Raw genomic sequence first — 22,605 nt, 5'->3', positions numbered from 1 at the left:
AATCCTCTATGGAAAGCATGTTTCACGCACTAGATCTTAGCTGGAAAAGCGGGCCGTACGATGGTCTCTTGAGGACATTGGATGCGCACGGCTCTGCTCTGCTCTGGATTCCGGTGACCTTGTGTCTTTGTTATTTTTCATAGACTAATGTGGCCAGGGAGGGAGGTAAGCTGACACCCGGCTACACAGTGAAATTGACTGTGTCGGGTGGTTGTGATAAGATCTCCCGGTCAGCATAAGTGTGGCATGCGACCCCCAGTGTGGTCCTACTCCATTCCACCGCATTGAGGGGCTAGCCGCTGCCGGGAGAGCCCAATTCCTTTATCATTAGCCATACTGCCATTCTGTCAGAAGTGCCTCCCATTGGTCCATGTTAGACAAGTGAGTGAGAAGGACAAGGAACTGTGAAGACATGAATATCCTTGTCCATTACCTATTTTTGGGTGATATGAACCAAATAGTATTTTAAATCTACAGATATCATGATATGCAATACAAAATTACTATGCCAATGTTTATGCTGTCTAAAATTACATTTTGATTATGATTATGCATCTGATCTCAGGGGTTTAGAACACTTTGAATAAAGTGCCAAAGCATCAGTTTCAGCATCATGATGTTTATATACAGTATGCAATGGTTAAAAATAAATCAAATACATTTTTGTGCTCATTTTATACATCTTCAGATCTGGGCCTCTGAGTTCAATCATACAAATGTGGTTTCCACCACAATGCGTACAAAACAGGATGTTGGAAAATAGGGATGGTTCACACAAAAATGCAAACTGTCATAATTTACTGACCCTCATGTTGAGTCCAAAGCTGTATGACTTTCTTTTTAGCTGAACGTTTATAATATTTAACAAATATTATGAAAGTGAAGAGGAACAAGTGGAGCTCCGAAAAGTTTAGCTGCAAAAGTAGTCCATAAAACTTGTACTTCAATTGAAATCTGAAATATTACGTATTATAGCTATGTTCCTGCAAACTTTATACATGAAGATACTTCATAACTAAGTCCCAAAATCCAATTTCATGTCTTTTTTGCATGTCTTGTAATTGTTTGTTACAAGTTTGAAAATGTGGAAGTGTGAAAGAGATTTAAGAGCTACTGCACAAAGCAAGACTTGTGAATAACAAGTTCAATTTTGGTCTGTTTTTAGACACATTGGACTATTTTTATGGTGCTTCCATGACATTTTATGGAGTTTGACAGCCTCTGTTCCTGTTTTTCACCATAGGAAAAAGAGCATTCTTCAAAACATCTTCTACACTTAGTAAAGAAAGTTGCATACGTTCAGAATGACACAACAGTGAGTAAACGATGACAGATTTTTAATTTTATGCGAGTTCTTCCTTCATCAGCAAGCATTTCTGTAGATCTTTATGCATGAGCCACAGTGGGATCTATCTGGAGCAGATCAGGCCTTTCAGTGGACTGAATGATTGCATAAGTGCAGGGCCGTCCACAATCAAACAACCTTACATTCAGGAACACTTTCCATCCCACACTTGATTGTACGTTATAATTTAAACCTCACTTTTACTATACAATTTCCACACTGTACAGCCATTTTTACCAGGAACACAAGGTAGATATGTAATGTGTAAGTAAAAAAAACATCACAAAGTCTAAACATGTAGATGTTACCTATAGGACCAGCAAAACACACAACACACACCTTTCTTATGATGCTTTCATCTGTGCAAACTAAAATAATTGATTGGAAATGTCTGTCCGAACAGTTTTTCGGGACATTCTGTGATGCATTTACAAAATCTAAACTTTGTGGTCACAAATCTCTGCCTTGAATGATGGAAGCCGTTGTTCTGTTGTGAAGTCCGCAAATAAACCATGGTACTTTTCTCATTTCATGCTAGTCCTAGAAATTCTGAAAGAACCCAAGTTTATGGCATAACATTTCATGGGTCATAAATAATGTTGAGGAATGCTCAAAACGTGTGCAACAACAACATTGCTTTTCTTTTCTTTCCTTTTCTTTTTTTTTTGCCACTAAAAGTTTGCATTTCTATAGAAATTAAGTCCACCTCAGATGCGGTCTGTGCCAGTGTAGAATCCACTACTCTTCGCTTGTGCATATGGCAGTTTTTTTTTTTGGTCCATTTTTATTTCTTTATCTTTTTCTAATTTGTACACATCCACAGGAGAAAAGCAAAAAAGAAGTCTTCTGAATTATATAACATAGTCATCATTCAAAAAGATCTCTTCCTTATTTTTTTTTTCCTTTATAAAAAGTCACAAAGTGTCGCTGCGCAGCGGTTGGTTGGCAGGGAGGGATTTCAAAGAGAGAGATTTGTCCATCTATGAAGAAGGTGAGAGTGTTTCCTCCACTGGCCCTAGTGAGATTCACATTTGACCAATGGGCGATTCCACTTGGTTGCCTTTTGCCTTTGAAATCCAGATTTCTCTGGATGGACATTCCACTTTAGATCTAGGCTGTGCATTGGTGGGATCAAAGCAGAAAGGTAATCCTTACTCAAAATGGAAAAAAAAAATATATATATATATATAATAATAATCCATCTCTTTGGATTGGTGTCCTATCGTTATGATATTCTCCAAAATTTCTCAAGGAGATGCATTCGGGACACGTCCCACACAGTGCAGTAAATCAAATCAATGTTCAAAGGTAGCTTGTCCGTTTGTGACAATCTGCGTAAGATGAACTCTACGGAAAATTGACGAAAGCTTTAAATGGATCTTGGAGACACTGGAACACAATAATAGTAGCAACTAAATCGAGTCATTGATGTTTTAAGTATTAGGCAAATACCTACTGAAGCACGTTGTCTTTCAGTGACATACGATGTCGTACCACCTTCTCAGATCTGTAGACCTCCAAATTTACGTCTTCATGGTCAGACCTGGCCGACCAAACCTCAAGACCTGTTCCCTTACGGGGGGCCCCTCTCTGGTGGGATGAGCGAATGGCCTGAGTGGTATCCGACTCCTTCCCATAATCCCTCTCTTTCTCTTCCTCTACTTTCTTTCTGTCTCTTCCTCCTCCTCGCCATTTTGCCGCATCCTCCTCTTCCTCCTCAGATGTGCCTCTTCATGTGCAGTGCCAAGTGATCAGATCGAGAGAAACACCTAAAGGGAAAGAAAAAAATAACTGATGAGGAAACCTGTGTGACCTGAAATCTGCATCTTTTTGAATCTAAGGAGAACTTATTTTAGTTTTAAAGAACTGATTATAATAGCTTTCAACTTTTAAAATTATGTCTCTTAAATAACTTTGGTAACACCTTTGATTAGGGAACACTATTCGCTATTGTTTAGCTGCTTATTACACCGTGTCTACACCAACAGCTAAAGTCTGTCTACACTGGATGCGACAAAGCGACCATTGGAAATCATTTAAAAATTTGTGTCAATATGTCATAAATAGAATCCAATAGTAGTTTTCTGTCGGGGATTTGTCGTGCTGCGTCTCGCCGGATCCAGTGTAGACAGCATCATTGATTATAATGAGGTGTATAGTATTTTATCGTCCCGCGCCGCATTAGCATGCATATTAGGTGCTAACCTATACCTAAACATAACTACTACTACAACAACTACCAAAGTAGGAATTTGTGTGTGTATTTGTGTGTGTGTATATATTGTTGAAACAAACATTTGGTTGTCCCAATAAAATAATTATTAAAATAAACAAAAATATAATCTTTTATTTTATATTATTTTGAATAATTTGTAATTTATTTTTATAACACGCTATATAATGTTGTATGAATAACTAATTATATACATATATCTATTATTATTATCATTATTATGTAGAATTATACTAATTATAGGCAATAATAATAATAATACATTATCATCATTATTATTATATTGTTAACATAACAAAAAGTTAAATCTAGTTGATTATTGGAGCATCTTGACCCATGCCTAAGACATTTGTTTTCATGCTTACTCTAACCTGTCCTGGAACGGCAAGGGGAGGAACACGAATTGGGAAATCGCGGGGTGTGTTTTTGGCAGGGTCGGACAGATGGCAGATCAAGCCACTGCCAGGAGGCACCAAACCAGCTGGTGTCCCTCCACCCTCTTCCACACCCCCACCCCGCTATCCTGACAGGGGGTCCGGACACGGTCGGGCCAGATTAAGAATGGGCCTGAGGGCCACAGCTACAGGTCTAGCGTCTCGGTCTACTGTATTTACTGTTCAGACGAGAAGGGGAGCCCCTCCGCATGGTGCTCTCCACTGTTCCCATCAACTCCATAATTGTAATGGTAATCCGGGGCTCCCTTGACAACGACAGAATGGATTCCCCAAGGTGTATGAGCAGCCAGGATGACAAGAGAGGGCGGAGCTGAGCTCAAAGTGAGATGCACAAGTCTAACAAGCATGAAGGACCTATTTATACATCAAAGCAAAGACAAGTTAAGATTCACTTCAGAGGTGGAAGCTCTTGGTCAATACCAGGAGGCAACAGTCTCGCAGGCACTGCACCCAAATTGAAACTGTTCTGAAAGAAAGCACAGATCTATGTGCTTAGCTTTGTACCCAAATGGAAATGCATTTTTTTTTATTATGTTTGTTTTACGAAATAAAAGTCCTTCCATGTAAAGTATGTTGGAACATTTAGAGCATATCAGCATGCATTTACATTAATTACAGCTTTTGTGTGGAGTATCCCAAATTTTTAAATTTAGTAATGTCTTAGGCCGCATTCACACTGCAGGTCTTGATGCCCAATTCTGATTTGTTGACTGCATCTAATTTTTTAATTTTTTTACTCCCAAAATCCCCACAAGGTGCTAGAACTAAATGAGGCTTAGTAAGAATTAAATGAGGCTGATTTGTATTTAAAAATTTGTATTAAAAATCCAAAATAGTATTACAATATGCACTACTGTGCAAAAGTCTTTGGCCATTATTTGTAATTTCACGAACAAAAATGATTTCAGTTTACATTTCTAAACATTTCTTTTGCCATTAATTGGAATAATGCAGTGAGATTTTTGTATGCAATAGGAGTCTGACAACATCCAGTGCTCCACACAGAGATCTGATCTCACCAAATTACATGAAGAAACAGATATATATATATATATATATATATATATATATATATATATATATATATATATATGTTGTTTTTGATTGCTTCCATTGTCCTCATTTGTAAGTCGCTTTGGATAAAAGCGTCTGCTAAATGACTAAATGTAAATGTAAATATATAAATATATATACACACACACACACACACACACACACACACACATACACACACACGTTTTTAAATTAGATTTATAACTATTAATACTTTCCGGTTATTAATACTTTTCCTCTCTTTTTGGTTTATGTCAATATTCAAGCAGCAGTATTTTGGATTAGTTGCAATTGATTAATTGTATTCTTTGGTAGACCTACAAGGAGGGCATTACAATAGTCAAGCCTGCTAGTTATAAATGCATGTTTTAATTTTTCTGCATTGCTTAGAGAGAGAAATGGTCTTACTTTAGCAATGTTCTTCAGATGAGAAAATGCAATTTTGGTAATATTATGTACATGGGCTTTAAAGTTAAAATCCGAATCAAAGACAACTCCTAAGTTTTTGCCACTTGACTTGAGTATAATCCTAGTATATTTAGCTTAGGGGTCAATTTCTCTCTCTGCACTTTTGATCCAATAATCAAAACTGCAGTTTTATCTTGGTTGAGTTATAATTAAAAATTAAATTAAATTATAGAAATTTTGTGACATCCAGTCATTTATGTCTTGGATGCAATTTGCAAGGGAATCAAATTGAACAGGATCATCAGGAGACACGGCTATAATACAACATTGTATCGTCAACATAACTATGAAAAGAGATACCATGCCTCCTGATGATGTGACAGAGCGGTAACAAATATAGATAAAAAGCAATGGTCCTAAAACTGATCCCTGAGGAACCCCACGATACCTTGTAATGTTAAGACAAGGTATTATTAATAGATACTACAAATGTTCTTCCACTAAGGTATGATAAAACCAATTCAAAACCAATCCAAGTTCCAGATAGACATAATCACTTAATCTATTTATGAGAATCTGGTGATCTATTGTATCAAACGCAGCACTCAAGTCAAGAAGCACTAGTTCAGGAACTACTACATATAAATAATACTATGCAATAGTTTAGGAACTATTGTGTATTAATAATGATTATATATTAAAAAATTAGTTTGTCTACTGGCCTGTTCAAACAAACTGATTCACTAGAATGAATTGGACTTCCCAATATGCAGCATAAGGAATAAAGAAAATATTTTAGGACATTTTAGATTCCCTAACACTAATGTGAGTAAATTTAATTGGGGAAAAATGGGGCAGATAACTCTACTTGTCACTCACCATGTTCAGTCTGAAAGCTTATTTACAAGATCTGGTGAATACAGAGAAACCATTGTCTGAATAGCAGATGTTTTTAATCATTAAGCTACATTTAGCGGCACAGGTGACAGGTGGACCTTCTTAGATGGAGATTTGAAAATGAAAATATTTCAGACTATTCATCACATTTTTAGAAATGTGATGAATAGGCACACCCAGGGCACCTGTGTTAGATTTTGCTATTAAAAATAATGTTTAGGATATAAATCAGTTTACAAAAATTGCTGACAAAGAATTCCCAAAATCCCTACAAGGTGCTAGAACTAAATGAGGCTTAGCAAGAATTAAATGAGGCTGATTTGTATTTAGTATTAAAAATCCAAATTATTATTACAATATACACTACTGTGCAAAAGTCTTTGGCCATTGTGAATAATATGAAGTTATAACATGAAGTGTAACAATGTGACATGTCAGCTACAATTTGTAGGGTCACATAGGTGATTATCTGGAGTTTTGAGTCTCACCTGTCGCAGTGATTGCACTTGAAAGGCTTAGCGCCGGTATGTTTGCGGTAGTGCCTTGTCAACTCGTCGCTTCTCGCGAACCGCCATTCACAGCCTTCCCATGAGCACTTGTACGGCTTCTCCCCTGGTACAGACACACAAACAGACATGCACACACCTGATTAAAAACGCTTCCTCATGGGGCCTTGAAATCAACGACTCAGTCCAGCCAGCCATCTAATTCATTTGTTTTAAGATTAGCCTATCAGAAGAGTGTTGACACAATTGGAGTTTATGAAATACATGATCGTCATTAGGGCTCACAGCTGTCGGACCAAATGAACTCGCACTCAATGGGCTTCCAATATGATCTTCAGTGTGTTTAACAGATGTGAGAGGCTGCTTTTGCATTTTTGATGTTTTATGTTTTCGTTGTGGATTGGAGCTGCCTTGCAGGAGAGCTTTGGTTCATATGGGGTCTCATCACTTGTTCATTAGCGCTGCTGAACGTAACGTATGAAATGGGGGGCAGGCAGAGTTTATTTGGATCTCTGGGAGAGGTGATAATTGGAGTAGTAATGATGGGTAATGGGGAGGAACCTCATATTTACTGTCAACCAGCTGGCCCTGTCTCCACTGTTGCCACATCTACAAATCTTCTGAAACAAGAATGTGGCGTCATATAAATAGCTTGACAATAAGTCAGATTTTCATGCAAAAATGAATGAAATAAATGAAATAAAACAAATAAAAAACAACATCCAGAAAACAAACAAAACAATGAAAACAACTTTCATTTTACTTTTATTTATATATTTATTAAAAATAATTTTTAAAATGTATTTGGTTATTTTTAAAACCTTATTTTTTGTTTATTTATAAAATAATTTTATTTATTTTTAAAACATAAATTAAATATCCTGTTTTACTCAGATCCCACTATGCAAGTAAAATGGACTGAATTAATTTCATGTTGTCTTCCACGATGGCCACAATTTCATTCTGAGCTGTAAAAACAACAACAAGTTATATTTAGGTCAGAATTTAAGTGCTAAATTGCATTCCCTTTTACACACATTCACAAGCTAGGCACATTAAGCAGGACAGGTTTAGACCTGTGCTCGCTAAGACCACAGCACCAGCCAATTATAAGTCAGGGAGGCATGGATGCTCGAGTTTATCGCCTAGCAACCGGGCAGGAGCGTAACGTAGGAGGCAGCAGTGGAGCCGGCTCGATCTGGCATCGTCTGTCCCTCTGTGCCACCAGCCAATTATGGCTCATACTGGCAGGGGAGGATGCAGTTGCCTGGCAACCAGGATGTTACATGATACATATATGTACAAGTGGATATAGGTGCGTATGTGCAAACGCATGCATACATGCTCATGGGAATGAAAGTGCACGGACGAGGCTAGCAGTGTAAGCTGATACCAGCGGCGAGACCTGAGAATCGTTCCCAATTATAGAGTCCCATTCGGAGACACACCAGTTGCCTGGCAACTCCCCACCCCCATCACACAACCTTTCCTCTCTCACACACACTTTTTCTCTCTCTGAGCACCCTTACAGGTGCCAGAGTCTCACTTAATTACATTTTCTCAGTAAAACTGGAGACAGAAAGACTCATTATGATCTGTGGAGCTCATGGCGGCACCAAGCAGAAAGCCTATTCCTGCCCTTCACCGCTCTTCCAAGTTTTTTTTACGAATCAGACTTCGTTGTAATGAAACGCAGAGCGAGAGACAAAGTGGAAACGAGTGTTGCCACGTTCCTCTCTTCACCCCTCTGTGTCTCCCTGAAAACTTGCTCTTATCTTGTTCCCAAACGCCATTCAAAAAACGCTCCAGAGGGCAATGTCATTTCCATTCACGCCGCCTTCATTTCTGTAGAAATCTCCATCACAGAATTTGTCCAAGTAATAACGCCTCTGAAATAGGATTTTGCCAATTGCAAACGATTTGACAAATCGTTTTGGCATCAGTTTTTTATGTAGCTCACTGCATCTTATTCAGTTTTAGTTAGCAAAGAGGAAAAACAATTTGATTGATGCAGCAAGCAATCAAACAGGACAGTTTAAACACTGATTTTATATATTAATATATTATTATTATATTATTTCTTTTGTTTTGTTTTTTTTTTTCCATTCGAACATTATTTAAAATGTTCCTCTCCAATGTAGCTCTCAAATATTATTTGTGTTCCAGCATATTTACCGTATAATACTTTTGGCTTTTGCGTGTCTCATTCACATCAAACCTGGTGTGACGTGTAAAGCTTGACTATGCATAAATTAGATTTAGGAGTTATGGTGGAGGGCAAGATTTTCAGAGAATTGTTACTTAAAGCTATTGTGTGACTTCAGAAAGCTTGGAAAGCACACAAATTATATCAAATACTATTATGGTACTTTTTTCCCCTCCTTTTTGAACCTTGACAGGGCGTCCTGGTATTCTTGTGCATTCTGGACCATCAGTCCTTGCATCATAATATGTAAGCCTAAAATGCTTCTAATACATCAGAAGGGAGCCATAAAAGGGATACTCCATCCCAAAATGAAAATTGTCATTATTCACTTACCCTCATGTCGTTCCAAACCCGTAAAAGCTTTGTTTGTCTTCGGAACACAATTTAAGATATTTTGGATGAAAACAGGTAGGCTTGAGACTGTCCCATAGACTGCCAAATAAATAACACTGTCAAGGTTCAGGAAAGTATGAAAAGCACCGTCAGAATAGTCCATCTGCTATCAGTGATTCAACCGTAACATTATGAAGTGACGGGAATACTTTTTGTACTCGAAGAGAACAAAAATAACGACTTTATTCAACAATTCCTCTCCTCTGTGTCTCTCCAAATCAGCATAGCGCCATTTTGACAAGTCTGACTAGAACGCAAGCGGCTTACACTCTTCTGTGTCAGCCACGCTACAAGGATACGTTTATGTGTATTTACGCTTTGGTTTGAAAGAAAACAGCGCATAGACACAACGCGTCTCACACAGAAGAGCACACGCCATCTGCGTACTAGTAACATTTGCCAAAATGGCGCTACGTTGATTTGGAGAGACACAAAGGACAGGGATTGTTGAATAAAGTTGTTATTTTTGTTTTCTTCGTGTACAAAAAGTATTCTCGTCGCTTCATAACATTACGGCAGATGGACTATTCTGACGATGCTTTTCAAACTTTCCTGGACCTTTACAGTGTTATTTATTTGGCAGTCTATGGGACAGTCTCAAGCCTCCCAATTTCCATCCAAAATATCTTGAATTGTGTTCCGAAGACGGGTTTGGAACGACATGGGGGTAAGTGATTAACGACAAAACTTTAATTTTGGGATGGAGTAACCCTTTAACATGTGGCATGTTCTGGTTTCAAGACTTGTGGATCTGCCCTGGTGTGTTAACAGGCACGTAGCAGGCGTAGGGAAATATACAGGCGAGTATGTCTCATTCCAGCCGGTCCATCCATCATGAGGCAGTTATTCACTCCGTGGACAGCTTTGGGACAGCCGTCTGAGTGCTTTTGGATTGAGATCGAAGAGACAGAGAATTATGGCTGTTTCCTGCGCCATTCAAATCTGCTGAGGAAGTACTGTCGCAACCTTGAGAAAATGTTTGCCGCCGTGGGGGCTGGACAGGCATGCTGCCATGGCGACGATGAAGTACCATTAATTACATCAGTTTGTCGCTTATTGTGTAAATTAAGATTGATTGTGCAAAATAAGAAAATTAACGATAAATGTGGTGGAAATTACTGAATATTTCTAATGCTCTCATGTTATTAATGTAAGAGCAAGTAAAGTGTTTGTTTAAAACTGCAATTAAACTAAACACTTAATTAAATTTACAACTACATCAAACAAATGATGCCAGGGTGTTGCTACGTGGTTGCAATGCTAAGATATGTTTTGGCTCCCTCCCATAATAAGTCTATGGTCTGTTATTTTCGGTAGACCTTCAGTAGAGTGAATCATTGACTGTATTTATGATTCACTTATTTATTCTACTCATTTATTCATGACTCATTCATTCAACCCATATTATATATACACAGACATAAAATAAAAACATATAGAAAATTTGGTTGAATTAATGATTCATTGACTCACTCATACAGTAACTTGTATTGTTCCTGAACGAATTAGTGTTTTAGAACAAAAAATAATTCTAAAGTACCAGTACTTCAATGACTCACTCATAATGAAAGTCACTATTTTAAATCAAAAGTCAGCGTTTTAGAATAAATCAGTTCTATAAATGATTCAGTGAGTCATTCATAAATCCAGTTAATTGTTTGTTCCTGAACAAATCAGTGTTTTTAAATGAGTCAGTTAAGTGAATGATTAATAGACAGTCACTTGCCACGTACTAGTGTAACTTATTTGTAATCTGCAGGAAGGGTCGCTGAAAAAATGCAAAAATCAGCAGAATAATCCCTGTAAATAATTCTAAAAATATGCATGCTTACCTGTGTGTGTCCTCTGATGCGCCTTCAGATGTGAACTCTTGGTGTAGACCTTCCGACACCCATTGAATTGGCAGCGATGGACCCTCTTCTTGTTCTCTGCCATCTCGCCGGCTCCCATCGTGCAGGTGCCACCCTGTTCTCCGTCGCTCTGTGCACCACTGCTGCCATGCTGGGGAGAAAGTGGCACCGGGTGGGCTGCCACAAGCTTGGCAGAGCTCAAGCCCACCTTACGGGCCACTAGCTTGAGCGTGAGGGTCCCGTCGGGTGAGGCACTGAGGGTGTTCGTGGGTTTGACTAAATGACGGCCCAGTTCTGGAGACGAGGGTGGTGTTAAGGAGGTGACAGCATTCAGCTGGGCTGCGTTGACCCCTAAGGTGATGTCTGGAGAGGTCAAAGTAGAGGAAGTGGAGGAGAGGGTTTCTTTGCGTGGGGCAAGGTGAGTAGGAGGAGGAGGAGGACTGGGGGGGTTGTTGAGGCTGGGAAGGAGGGGGTCTAACAGGTCTTCATCTGCATCTTCCTTCATGAAGGACGGGGTAAGAAGACCGTCCAGTTCCTCATCGAAAAGGTCGGACAGCCATTTGGGCTCCGTCTGCAGATATCGTTCCAATTCCAAACATGTCTGTGGAATAAAGATTTAGGTATTTTTATTGACCTGAACACTTCAAATAGTTTGTCTTTCTTGTGCAAGCAAGAAACACCTACACATCATAAATGGCACGATTTATTCAGAAAACAAAGTAAAGATTTTGTAAAGTGACTTTTTTTTTTTTTTTTTTTTGTAAAGTAACCTTTATGTAAAAGCATTTGTAATTTTCCAATTTAATAAAAAAATAATGTAGTGTTTGTAAAACCTTTATTAATTTTTTAAAACATTTAAAAAAAAAAATTAATAAATTGACACTTGATTTATAGTTTATTCATACAAACTTAGTTTGTAATATTTTTGAAAATTATCACATAAATTGCATAATTTATTCATAAAACCATTAAGTGTTTGTAAAACCATTCTTACGTTAATCATTCTTAAAACAGTTCTTATGTAAATTGTTGCAAGAACCAATTCAATCAATTTTTTCACAAAAACATTCTTAAATTAATCATTCGGGAATTATTTGCATTAAATATTTATGCAAGAATTACATTTTGATTTACAGAAGCTCGTTGCGCTTGTTTCATGAATTAGACCTGTTCATCATAGTCATAAAACTTACTTCACATGCTTTTTTGCCCTAGTACCATGGCCTACTGAAAGCAATGTATCTTGATGTTACTCGGATATATAAAAAAATGCAGTAGTTACTTGACACCGGATCCATTTCTTCTTTTAATATCACTTTAAATATCACATTTACACTTTGTTTGTACCTGTTAAACAACTCAAGCAATTAAATGAAAGATAAAATCATCCAAGCTAATCTACCTCATTTATGGTACGTGCAATATGATTTTTTCTTCTTCTTCAAACTAACCCCTTTCTGGGCCGTTAACTGGGTACTGAGACTGCTACTGCATATCATTTGCTTCAGCAGGTCTTCAGGAATAGATGGTTACACTGTGATTGATTACACAGGCTAGACTGGAGCTCTCTGGAGCTGAAGAAACAGACCTGGCCTGAATTGCTTGTTAGAGCGCTTTATGTGGAGCAAAACCGGCTCTTCAGACAGAAGGGGAGAGGGAGAGAGGTTGTGAGAGAGAAAGAGCCACCAGACATGGATTCTTCCTTTTTGGATGGGTTTTTATAGTTCAGCCTAAAGAACTGTGCGCAGAACAGCAGTGTCAACACAATACAATTTAATGGCAACTCGTATGCCGCTACCTCTCCATTAAGATACTTCAAGGGGCCATATAATGGACATTAAAATTTTTCTTTTGAAGCTAAATGCCAAAACCTCTTCCAGTGTACACTATTTTTAAACTGTAAACCGCTTTAAAAAAATATGTAAAATGCTCTGTTATGACAGTTGCATGTCTGATATAATCTTATTTAAGATAATGGGTAAAGCTCATATGTTATATATAACATTTTGTATACATTTTAAAGTTATTGTAGCAAAAACAGCTGGAAGCTGAAAGATGGTAATGCAAAACTAAATTACAAAATAAAATTTTTGTGAATATATTACAAATAATAAAGAAGATGATGGAAAATGGCCATGCAATACTAATACTGCTATATATATAAATATTTAAATTAATTTTTGTTTAATTACAGAAATAAAGTTGGAGACTGAAAAATGCGTATTACGTATGCGTAAATAATGCGTATGTGTAAATACTTAATTACAAAAAAGACAATAAAAATTCCAAATAATAATTTGTCAATAATTGAATACATTTATGTAAAAATATTTTAGATTCAATTTATTCTATAAATATTAGAAATAAAGTCTGAGCCAAAGTTAAAGTTAATCCAAATAATAGGCCTACTTTACAAATAAATAAACACTTTTTTTTTTTATATTGTAAATAATAAAATGCTCCAAAAGTGCATAATGTTTCTCCTTTAAAGTGCAGGTTTTTTTGTTTTGTTTTTTTGCACAGTTATCTGAGAAGGAGCAATAAAGTGAAGTTTTTATTTTCTGAAATGTTTCTCATAACATGACCCAAACCTTTTACAAAATGATAAAGAACAGTAACCTATCATCTCAGACAAACTGGCCTCCAGCTATAAATGTCTCCCTTGAATCTCTGGCTCCAAACACAACGGCGGTTCGGCGCAGCTTCTGTTGCTAGGCGATGTTGTTTGCTTGTCATTTTTTTAAAGGATCATCTGCTGTTTTTTTCTCTCAGTGTTAAAAGCATTTTAATGTCTGAACTCGAAGGTTTCAGAAGTCAGGAAAACAGAACTGACATTACCTGAGACGTCACCCAGAATATCTAAACAAGACAGAAAATGCTATAGTTAGAAGACACAGATCTTCACATAACCATCTCAGGGCAATCTGGTAAAAGAACCATTTCACTCGACTCGTTCAAAATAAATATTTGCATTTCTAAAAATCTGTTGTTTTCTCTTTCGCAAACACACATACGGTTTCTCGCTGCGCCCTGAACTGATGGGTAATTAGTCATTAAAATGAAGCACTAAAGAGATACTCTCCATTCACTGAAAGCGCTGATGGGCTCATGCATCTCTGTGCATGTTTCCCAGCTCAACCAATGACATTTAAAAGCCTCAGCTCAGCATGCTGGCAGCGGTGCGTGCTGTATGGGCCCTTTGGACACACGCCGACATGGGAGGGATTGATTTTCTAATGTGCTATAGGTCTGTAGTGGTCTGGGGTGTCATGCCTACATGCTGTTGAACCATCACACGTATGACAGGAACACGGGCAGACTAAGTCCATGGGAGTTTGTGTGAGCACGTCACATTGAGAAAGGGCAGACATGTGCATGTTTTGGGGAAAAGGAGGCAGATACATTTTGAAGGTGAAGGGTTTGCGAGTCGAGGAGAGCAGGTTTTCCTTATCGCTCTTTTGCTTTTCTCCGTCTCGCCACTCTTCTTCTCGCCCCTCCTTCCGCAGGCCCAGAGGAAGTGACATTCAGGGGATATTGTTACTTAAAATGGCAGCAAATTCAATGTGACCAGTGCCGTCTGGGTCGCTTTGGGCTGTGTGATTTAGTGGTATGGCAGACTTGGATACCAATCGAGTCGAAAGCGATGCCATAAAAGCTACACGGCAGATTTGCGAATCTCCGACAATTTAGATGTTTAATCAAAACTGATCGCAGCTCAACGCCACACTTTTGACATAAAATAGGCAATAAAAAGGCAGAGCGTCAATCTGTCGGATAACAGATGGCTTGAATTTCATGTTGTAGTTCCTGTGTGGGTCACTCATGATCTGCAAGAAACTGTGACGCAAAACGAACCTCATGTCCCAAGTCAAGGTCATTCTGTGTCTTCCCGGCATTTCATTGCAATCAGAAAGCCAAGCCAAGCTATTTGATATTCATGAAGCTGATATGTATGAATTAGTATAAACAGATAGAGTGCCAGACATAGTTTTCATCTGCAAAATCCAATTAGATGAAACACCATTAGAGTTACATAAACTTTCTAAAAATCTATTTTTCTAGATTCAATAAGACACATTCAAGCAGTTGCACAATAGCAGATAAACACAACCTGAGAAACAAGCTGTTAATCATAAACAGGCAACATTATTAAATTAAATTATTATTATTGTTGTTTTTGATTGCAAAATAATCCATATTATCATTAATAAAAAATTATAAATATTATTATAATAAGTACTAATAATATTGAGTATTATTATTAATATTTATTATTATTATTAGTAGTAGTAGTATATACAAATCATAATAAATTAATTAATTACTTTTGCGAAATATTGAAATAAATTAAATCCTATGAAAGTATACAATATTTCTCCTTTTAAAAACATTTGTGACATACAGTAGATGAGATTTAGCTACAACACAAGTGTCAACATCCCTTTACCATGGTGAAAATCACTGCCATGACTGAGCAATATTGATCATGAATACGTTTTGAAAGGTCACAAACTTTACATTTTTGGTGGTCCAATTGGTTTGAATTGGCCCATACATTCTTCAGTTCAAAAACATCACACACAACTCTGGCATCTGGGGTATATATATATATATATATGTATATATATGTATATATGTGTAAAAAAATATACATAAATAAATATAAATATAAATATAGTTAACTAAAAACCTTAAAAAAATTATATATATATATATGTATGTATATGTATATATGTATATACTGTCTGTGTATGTATGTATAACAGATATATATATATATATATATATATATATATATATATATATATGTATATGTATATATGTATATGTATGTATGTATAACATATAACAGATATGTATGTGTGTATATATATGTATGTGTATATATGTATGTGTATATATATGTGTATATGTATATATGTATGTGTATATATGTATATGTATATGTATATATGTATATGTATATGTATATATGTATGTGTATATGTATATGTATGTATATATATATGTATATATATATGTATATGTATGTATATATATATGTATATATATGTGTGTATATATATATATGTGTGTATATATATATATGTGTGTATATATATATATATATATGTATATATATATATATATATATATATATATATATATATATATATATATATATATATATATATATATATATATATATGTATATATATATGTATATGTATATATATATGTATATGTATATATATATGTATATATTTAATTTCCACTTGACATGCTGTCTTAAAAATGCAAAATTCAAGGCACAAGATGCTTATAAATATGACAAGATGTGATGCAATGGTAAAACGTGTTCTGATGCATATGTACATTGACAGGCAATTTAAAAACAGTGCAGACAGAACTCGTTCTACCCTTGGCTGATTGATTTAGAATATTTAATCAGTCAAAATGAGCATCCCCAGTGACAACCACTATACTAATGACAAAAACATCACCACAGAAATGCAACACACAAATGAAACGCATCATCTAACACTAATCAGATGTGACATTTCTTCTTTTTGTCCTAAGAAACCTGAATGGTCAAACATCTTGCTCCAAATATCTTTCAACTGGCTGTAATTTGTCATGTCATGCAGCGGTTTCAACCTTTGATTGTAAGTGAAAACCTGCTGTGCCAATACACTACTGCTTTATTGCCATCTATGGTTCCATAAAGAACCTTGGAACATCCATGGAACATTTCCATTGGACAAAATGTTTTTTTTTTTTTTATATATATTGGAAAAAGGTTCTTTAGATTATTAAACAATGTTTCTCAGGCTAAGAAAAAAAAATATTATTTAAGAACTGATCACTGGAAGGTGCTTTTGGAAACCTATAGTGCTTCTTCAGATTTTTTTAAATGTTCTTCACACTACAGTTTTAAAAATAAAGGTTCCAAATGAGTGTTTTCACAGTGATGCCATAGAAGAAACATTTTTGGTTCTTCAAAGAACCTTTCAGTGAACATTTCTTTTTTTTTTTTTTAGTGTGAAGGTTTTTTATGGAATCAATGCCAATAAAGAACCTTTGTTTTTCACTGTTTACTGAAAGGTTCTCTTGGAAACCTAAAATTGTTCTTCAGATTATTACAACACTAAGAAAAATGGTACTTTTAAGAATTGTTCACTGAAAGATTGTTTTAGGAACCCAAAATGAGATCGCTGCAAAAACACCCTTCTGGAACCTTCATTTATAAGAGTGTAGTTAGGATATGGTACACAAATATAACAAATTGCAAATAAATCATCATCACCCTCAGTTGCACGTCTTCCACCTTATAAAGCGCGCACATATCTAACAGAATCTAATGTCACTGGGTGCAGAAACCGAGCAAGTGAAGACCCCCTGCCGGCATCTCGCACCACGTCGTAGAAGGAGCGACTGTCAAACACTGTGAGGTTTGAACTGATAAAATGAGTCATCTGTGACGTGCCCCGCAGCGAGCACAGCTGAGAATATGAGAGTGAGAAATGCAAGGCCCTTCTCTGTCAGTCACATAGGTGCTCTTTTTTGGAAGCCTGTCCATTGATGCCGATTTGTGACCTGTTCCTTGCCGCAAGTTTGACACTGATCTATCATCTGTAAAGTGACGAACCTAGCTCACAATCAGTTGTTATGGCAGCGATGTTGACATATATGTCTTCCATAGTCGAACCCGCAGCATAATTATCTTTTCTGCATCTGTGCACCTATGACAACATGTCACTTTCTCTTGCATCTCAGCACGCCCTCTAGCCATCTAACCCATCACAATGCTGCTGTATATTCGGCATAAACGGAGGAACGGGTGAGCGCAATATAAAACCGGCTATCGCTCGTACTATATTAAGTTTAATATAGCATAATCTGATTTGAGAAAGGAGTCGGAGATACTCTCATACAATCTTCCATTTGCACCATAATGCTCAGCGGGAATACCGTCATGCGGTGCGCCAATTAACAGCGAAGCACTGCCTCCCTCCAGCAGACAAAGCTAATAAAACAAGCTGGTTATAAAAATGAATGAGGAGCCCGTGGAAGAGAAGCAGCACCGACATCCAGACCAAATGCAAACAGCTGTTAAGCGAGTTGACAGAGAAATGCTCTATTAATTTTTGGGAGATGATTTAGCATCAGCTGTCCCCAGCTAAAGGCCATTGGCGGCAGAGAAGCACCGAACTCTCCGAAAACATGGGAACGGGGGTTATTTGTCAGGTCAGGTTGTTGATTTCTGTCCTAGAACATTTGTCAAAAGGTCCAAAACGTGCTTGTGGAAAATAATCGTTCCCAGCGGCTGGTATACCTGCGTTTCCAATTTCGAGAATGGAAAAATTGTTCTCTGCTTGGGACGCCTGATGTTTCCGTACTGGCCTCCATTCAAAAGCATGTGCACCTTAATACATTATCCCTTGTGCTGTGCTGAAAATCTTTTACCTAATTTGGTGTTTCCATGGCCAGCCTTTTAATAATAATATTCTATATCAGTGGTTCTCAACTCCAGGCCTCGGGACCCGCTGCTCTGCACATTTTGAATGTTTCTGAATCTGACACACTCAGTTCAGTTCATGGATCTCTCTCCTAATGAGCTGATGATCTGAATCAGGTGCATTAAATAAGGGAGACAAACAAAATGTGCAGAGCAGTGGGTCCCGAGGACAGAACACAGATTGCACTCATCTATATTATCACCAAATCTTGGACTCAACATCCCTTTTGTCAACTTTTTCTTTTAAATATAACCAGTTTTGCATTTCTTTTTCTAACCGATTGATCCTAGGCCTCATAGATCTGAGCTGAACCTCAGTTTTTGAGTGAATAAAGCGTTATTTGTGGACAATTTCGTCAATATTTACTCAAAAACTGAGGTACATGAGTTTAGATCAATGAGGCCTACAATCAGTTCCAAAAAGAAATACAAACACTGTGCAAACTGAAAGAAACCAAAAGAAAACAAGTTGGTAAAAATAACAAAACCTGTTTTTTATTTTATTTTATTTTGAGGGAACACCTCAAGTGTAACAGGATGGATTAAAAAAATCCTCAAAAAGTACAAGTGTTCTTATTTATTTATTTTTTTTATTGGGTAACTAAAGTCACAAATTTTTAGTCTAATGTACCAACATTAACTAGCATTTTTTGGGGAAAAAAATCCAATGGAACCAAAAATATCGTTATTTGGTATTTTAATTTTTTGTGAAAAATATCTTTTTGCAGGTTCCTTGGTTACACCAGTCTCAGCAATCTACTATAATACCACAAAATATAATTACAACTTAAAATAAATGTTTTCTATCTCAATATATTTTTAATTTGTAATTTATTCCTATAATGACAGAGCTGAATTTTCAGCATCATCACTGCAGTCTTCAGTGTCACATGATCCTTCCGAAATCATTCTAATATGCCGATTTGCTGCTCAAGAAATATTTATTATTATCAATGTTAAAAGCAGATGTCCTATTTTTTTATTTTTTTTGAGGGAATTTTGATACTTAATGATTCCAAACTTTTAATTGGTAATGTGTTTTATTTATTTATTTGTGTTATTTATTAATTAGGAACATCATTCCTCACTGTAGATTGCTAAATGAGTAACGCAAATAGTATTTGTTGCCATTCTGACTATACCAGCTCTCTGATATACATCTGACAAAACACATGAAAGCTGATTAGCCATTGGACAGAACAAAGAAACCCTTTCATAAGGCTTTTTAAAAGATCAGGAACTGTTAGATATACACACCGACTCCATGATCTACTTACTCCAATGACACACTCCTGACGAATGGTCTTAGAAGTGAAACTCATCCAGCCTGTTCTCTGATCAGTCATTGATCTGTAATGTAAGACTTGGGCTAAAGGGAGAGGGGGACCACAAATGACCACCTGCCAGTGCTTTGATTCTGTAAGGGACTGGCCAGCTGGTGGCACCCTGAGACGCAATCCCACTTCAGGCCGCAGTCGATCGATAGGACGGGGGGAATGATGGGGCCATGCGTGATCTCATCAACAGTGGCCCTCACAACTCGCCCTGCCTCCCATTTACAGCCTCGCCAGGCGGCACCTAAAAATAACCCACATCTCATCTGCAGGAAGATCGTCGACACACACATTCACACATAGTCTCGGGCATACAGAGCTGAAGAGATGCAAGAGCCAGACAACTTTAGTCTCGAAGCTGCACAAAGACTTTATAATGAGTTAGAAGCGTTTACATGACCAAGTTACTAAACATTTGAACATTAAACAGGTCACAACAGGAAGGGCTAAATCAAACCGAAATTCATTGTTATGTTTAATATTTTACATTTTACATAATTTATATATATACACATTGTTTATATTATTATAACAATTTTATGTATTTCTAAATGTATATATTTCTAAATTTGATATGTGTGTATGTATGCATATGTGTGTATACTGATCATATATGTATGATCAGTTTAAGTAAATCTTGATAAGCAAGTAAATTAAAAATAGCAAGACTGTAGACAATGTTTTATTGCCAGCTACCTAAATCATTTGATTTAATGAAGGAGACAAAATAAAAACAACTACAACTTCCTATTGAAGTTTGCTACCGCCACACTTATGCAAAAATGCATGCTAAGTTGCGACTGGGCACTGTGTTAGCCAAGCATCTGCATATGTGTACTTAAATACGTTTCTGGTCTTGCTTGACATTGTAAACCTAAAATGATCAACACAAAACATATCAAATTATTACCCAGACTCCAGAGAAGTTTCTAAGCACCCCTACTGACATTTTCAAAGGAACGACATTGATCTAAGTGTACGAATGCTCACATTATTGGAGCGTGGCCGTTTGCTGAATGTAGGCTAATGCCTCTTGACACCTTTAAGTAACCATAAAGGCAAAGCTGGCACTCGTGAAATGGATCCTGAAGAGCCCTGTTGACATAAGCATTAGTAGGAGCGTGTGCAGTGAGGGACAAAACAATGGCCTCCACTAAAGATGTAAATGATTCCTCAGAGGACGTTTGTCATCTCCTTGCTGATGTATGGACCTGTCCTTTTCCTAACACGCCTTTCTGTGCCGTCGCATATAACGGTAGAAGAGGATAATTGCTTAATTATGCTCGTGCTTATCAAGGTACCTCTGCAAACAGAATATCTTAATTTCCAAGTTTTAGCGGAGCTGCTTGCCACAGGTCGTTTAAAGATGTTAAAGGTTCAGAGTAGCATGCATTTGGGGCCTGATAAACCAGTTGCCGGCAATATAGCAGATATGACATAACGCCAATTAAGAAATCACACTCTCTCACAGAGGCCCTGGCATATTTTTACAAGCCGAAGGAAAATAAAGCGCTCTAAGTGTTCCTATCCCTCCTGAGCTGTAGCGCTAATCTTATGTTCGCACTTATGGGGGAAAGGCAATGTAATTAGCAATAAACCAGCTCTCTGATGTGTGTGGATCAATCAGCACTAAACCATTTGAAGCTAGTTTTACAGTGGGAGGAGGAAATGGCTTGCAAAGTATGTGCTTTGGCCATTATTTCTTTTATTGTGACTGTTCCAAGCTAAACCAGTGTCTCCAATAGCATTTTGTTTTGCACCCTGTCCTCCCTATAAACATATAAATGAATACACACAAATGTAGAAGTAAAAAAAATATTATTTATTACCTGTCATTTAATATTTAACTTAATAATTGAATATACAGTACAATACAAAATATACAATATACACCCACATATACATTCCCACTCATATACATACATACACACACACATTTAAATAATAAAATGTATAAATATATACATTTAGAAATGTATACATACATTTGTTATAATTACTATGTAATATATTATTTTAATGTAATATATAAATACTTTATACTAATATATAAAATAATTTATAATATATAAATATTTAACTATGCTATAATTAAGAATATATTTCATTATTTATCATTCAGTATTTAATATAACGATGCATTATAAAATATATAAATCTAAATAAAATTATAATGTATTCTAAATATCTAAATAACACACACACACACACACACACACACACACACACACACACACACAAACAAACACATATTATAATTACCAATTAAAGACAAAAATCAGACATTCAGTCTGTAATGATACAAAATAAATTATTTCAATATGTACATAACTGAACAACTGAACATAACGAGAACCTGCAGTTCAGTAAATGAATCAGGATGCTGATTCTGATGTTCTGCTTTTGGTTTGGCCAAGAATCAATACC

General features: G+C 36.5%; 1 protein-coding gene across 2 annotated transcripts in view; it reads right to left on the bottom strand.

Moving 5' to 3' along the window:
- Positions 1-599: 599 nt before the first annotated feature.
- The window catches only part of LOC109077898 (Krueppel-like factor 7), a 37,960-nt gene continuing 15,954 nt past the window's right edge, over positions 600-22,605 (bottom strand). For both annotated transcript variants that reach the window (XM_019093218.2, XM_042741805.1), the window contains exons 2-4: positions 11,329-11,947; positions 6,880-7,003; positions 600-3,114 (exon numbers count right to left, since the gene is read on the bottom strand). In XM_019093218.2, the coding sequence (XP_018948763.1) occupies positions 3,063-3,114; positions 6,880-7,003; positions 11,329-11,947 (795 nt within the window). In that variant the 3' untranslated portion in view covers positions 600-3,062. The remainder of the gene's footprint in view (positions 3,115-6,879; positions 7,004-11,328; positions 11,948-22,605) is intronic.

Source organism: Cyprinus carpio, chromosome A1, assembly GCF_018340385.1.
Source record: "Cyprinus carpio isolate SPL01 chromosome A1, ASM1834038v1, whole genome shotgun sequence".
Taxonomy (NCBI): Eukaryota; Metazoa; Chordata; class Actinopteri; order Cypriniformes; family Cyprinidae; genus Cyprinus; species Cyprinus carpio.
This window is presented reverse-complemented; position numbering and strand designations above follow the sequence as displayed.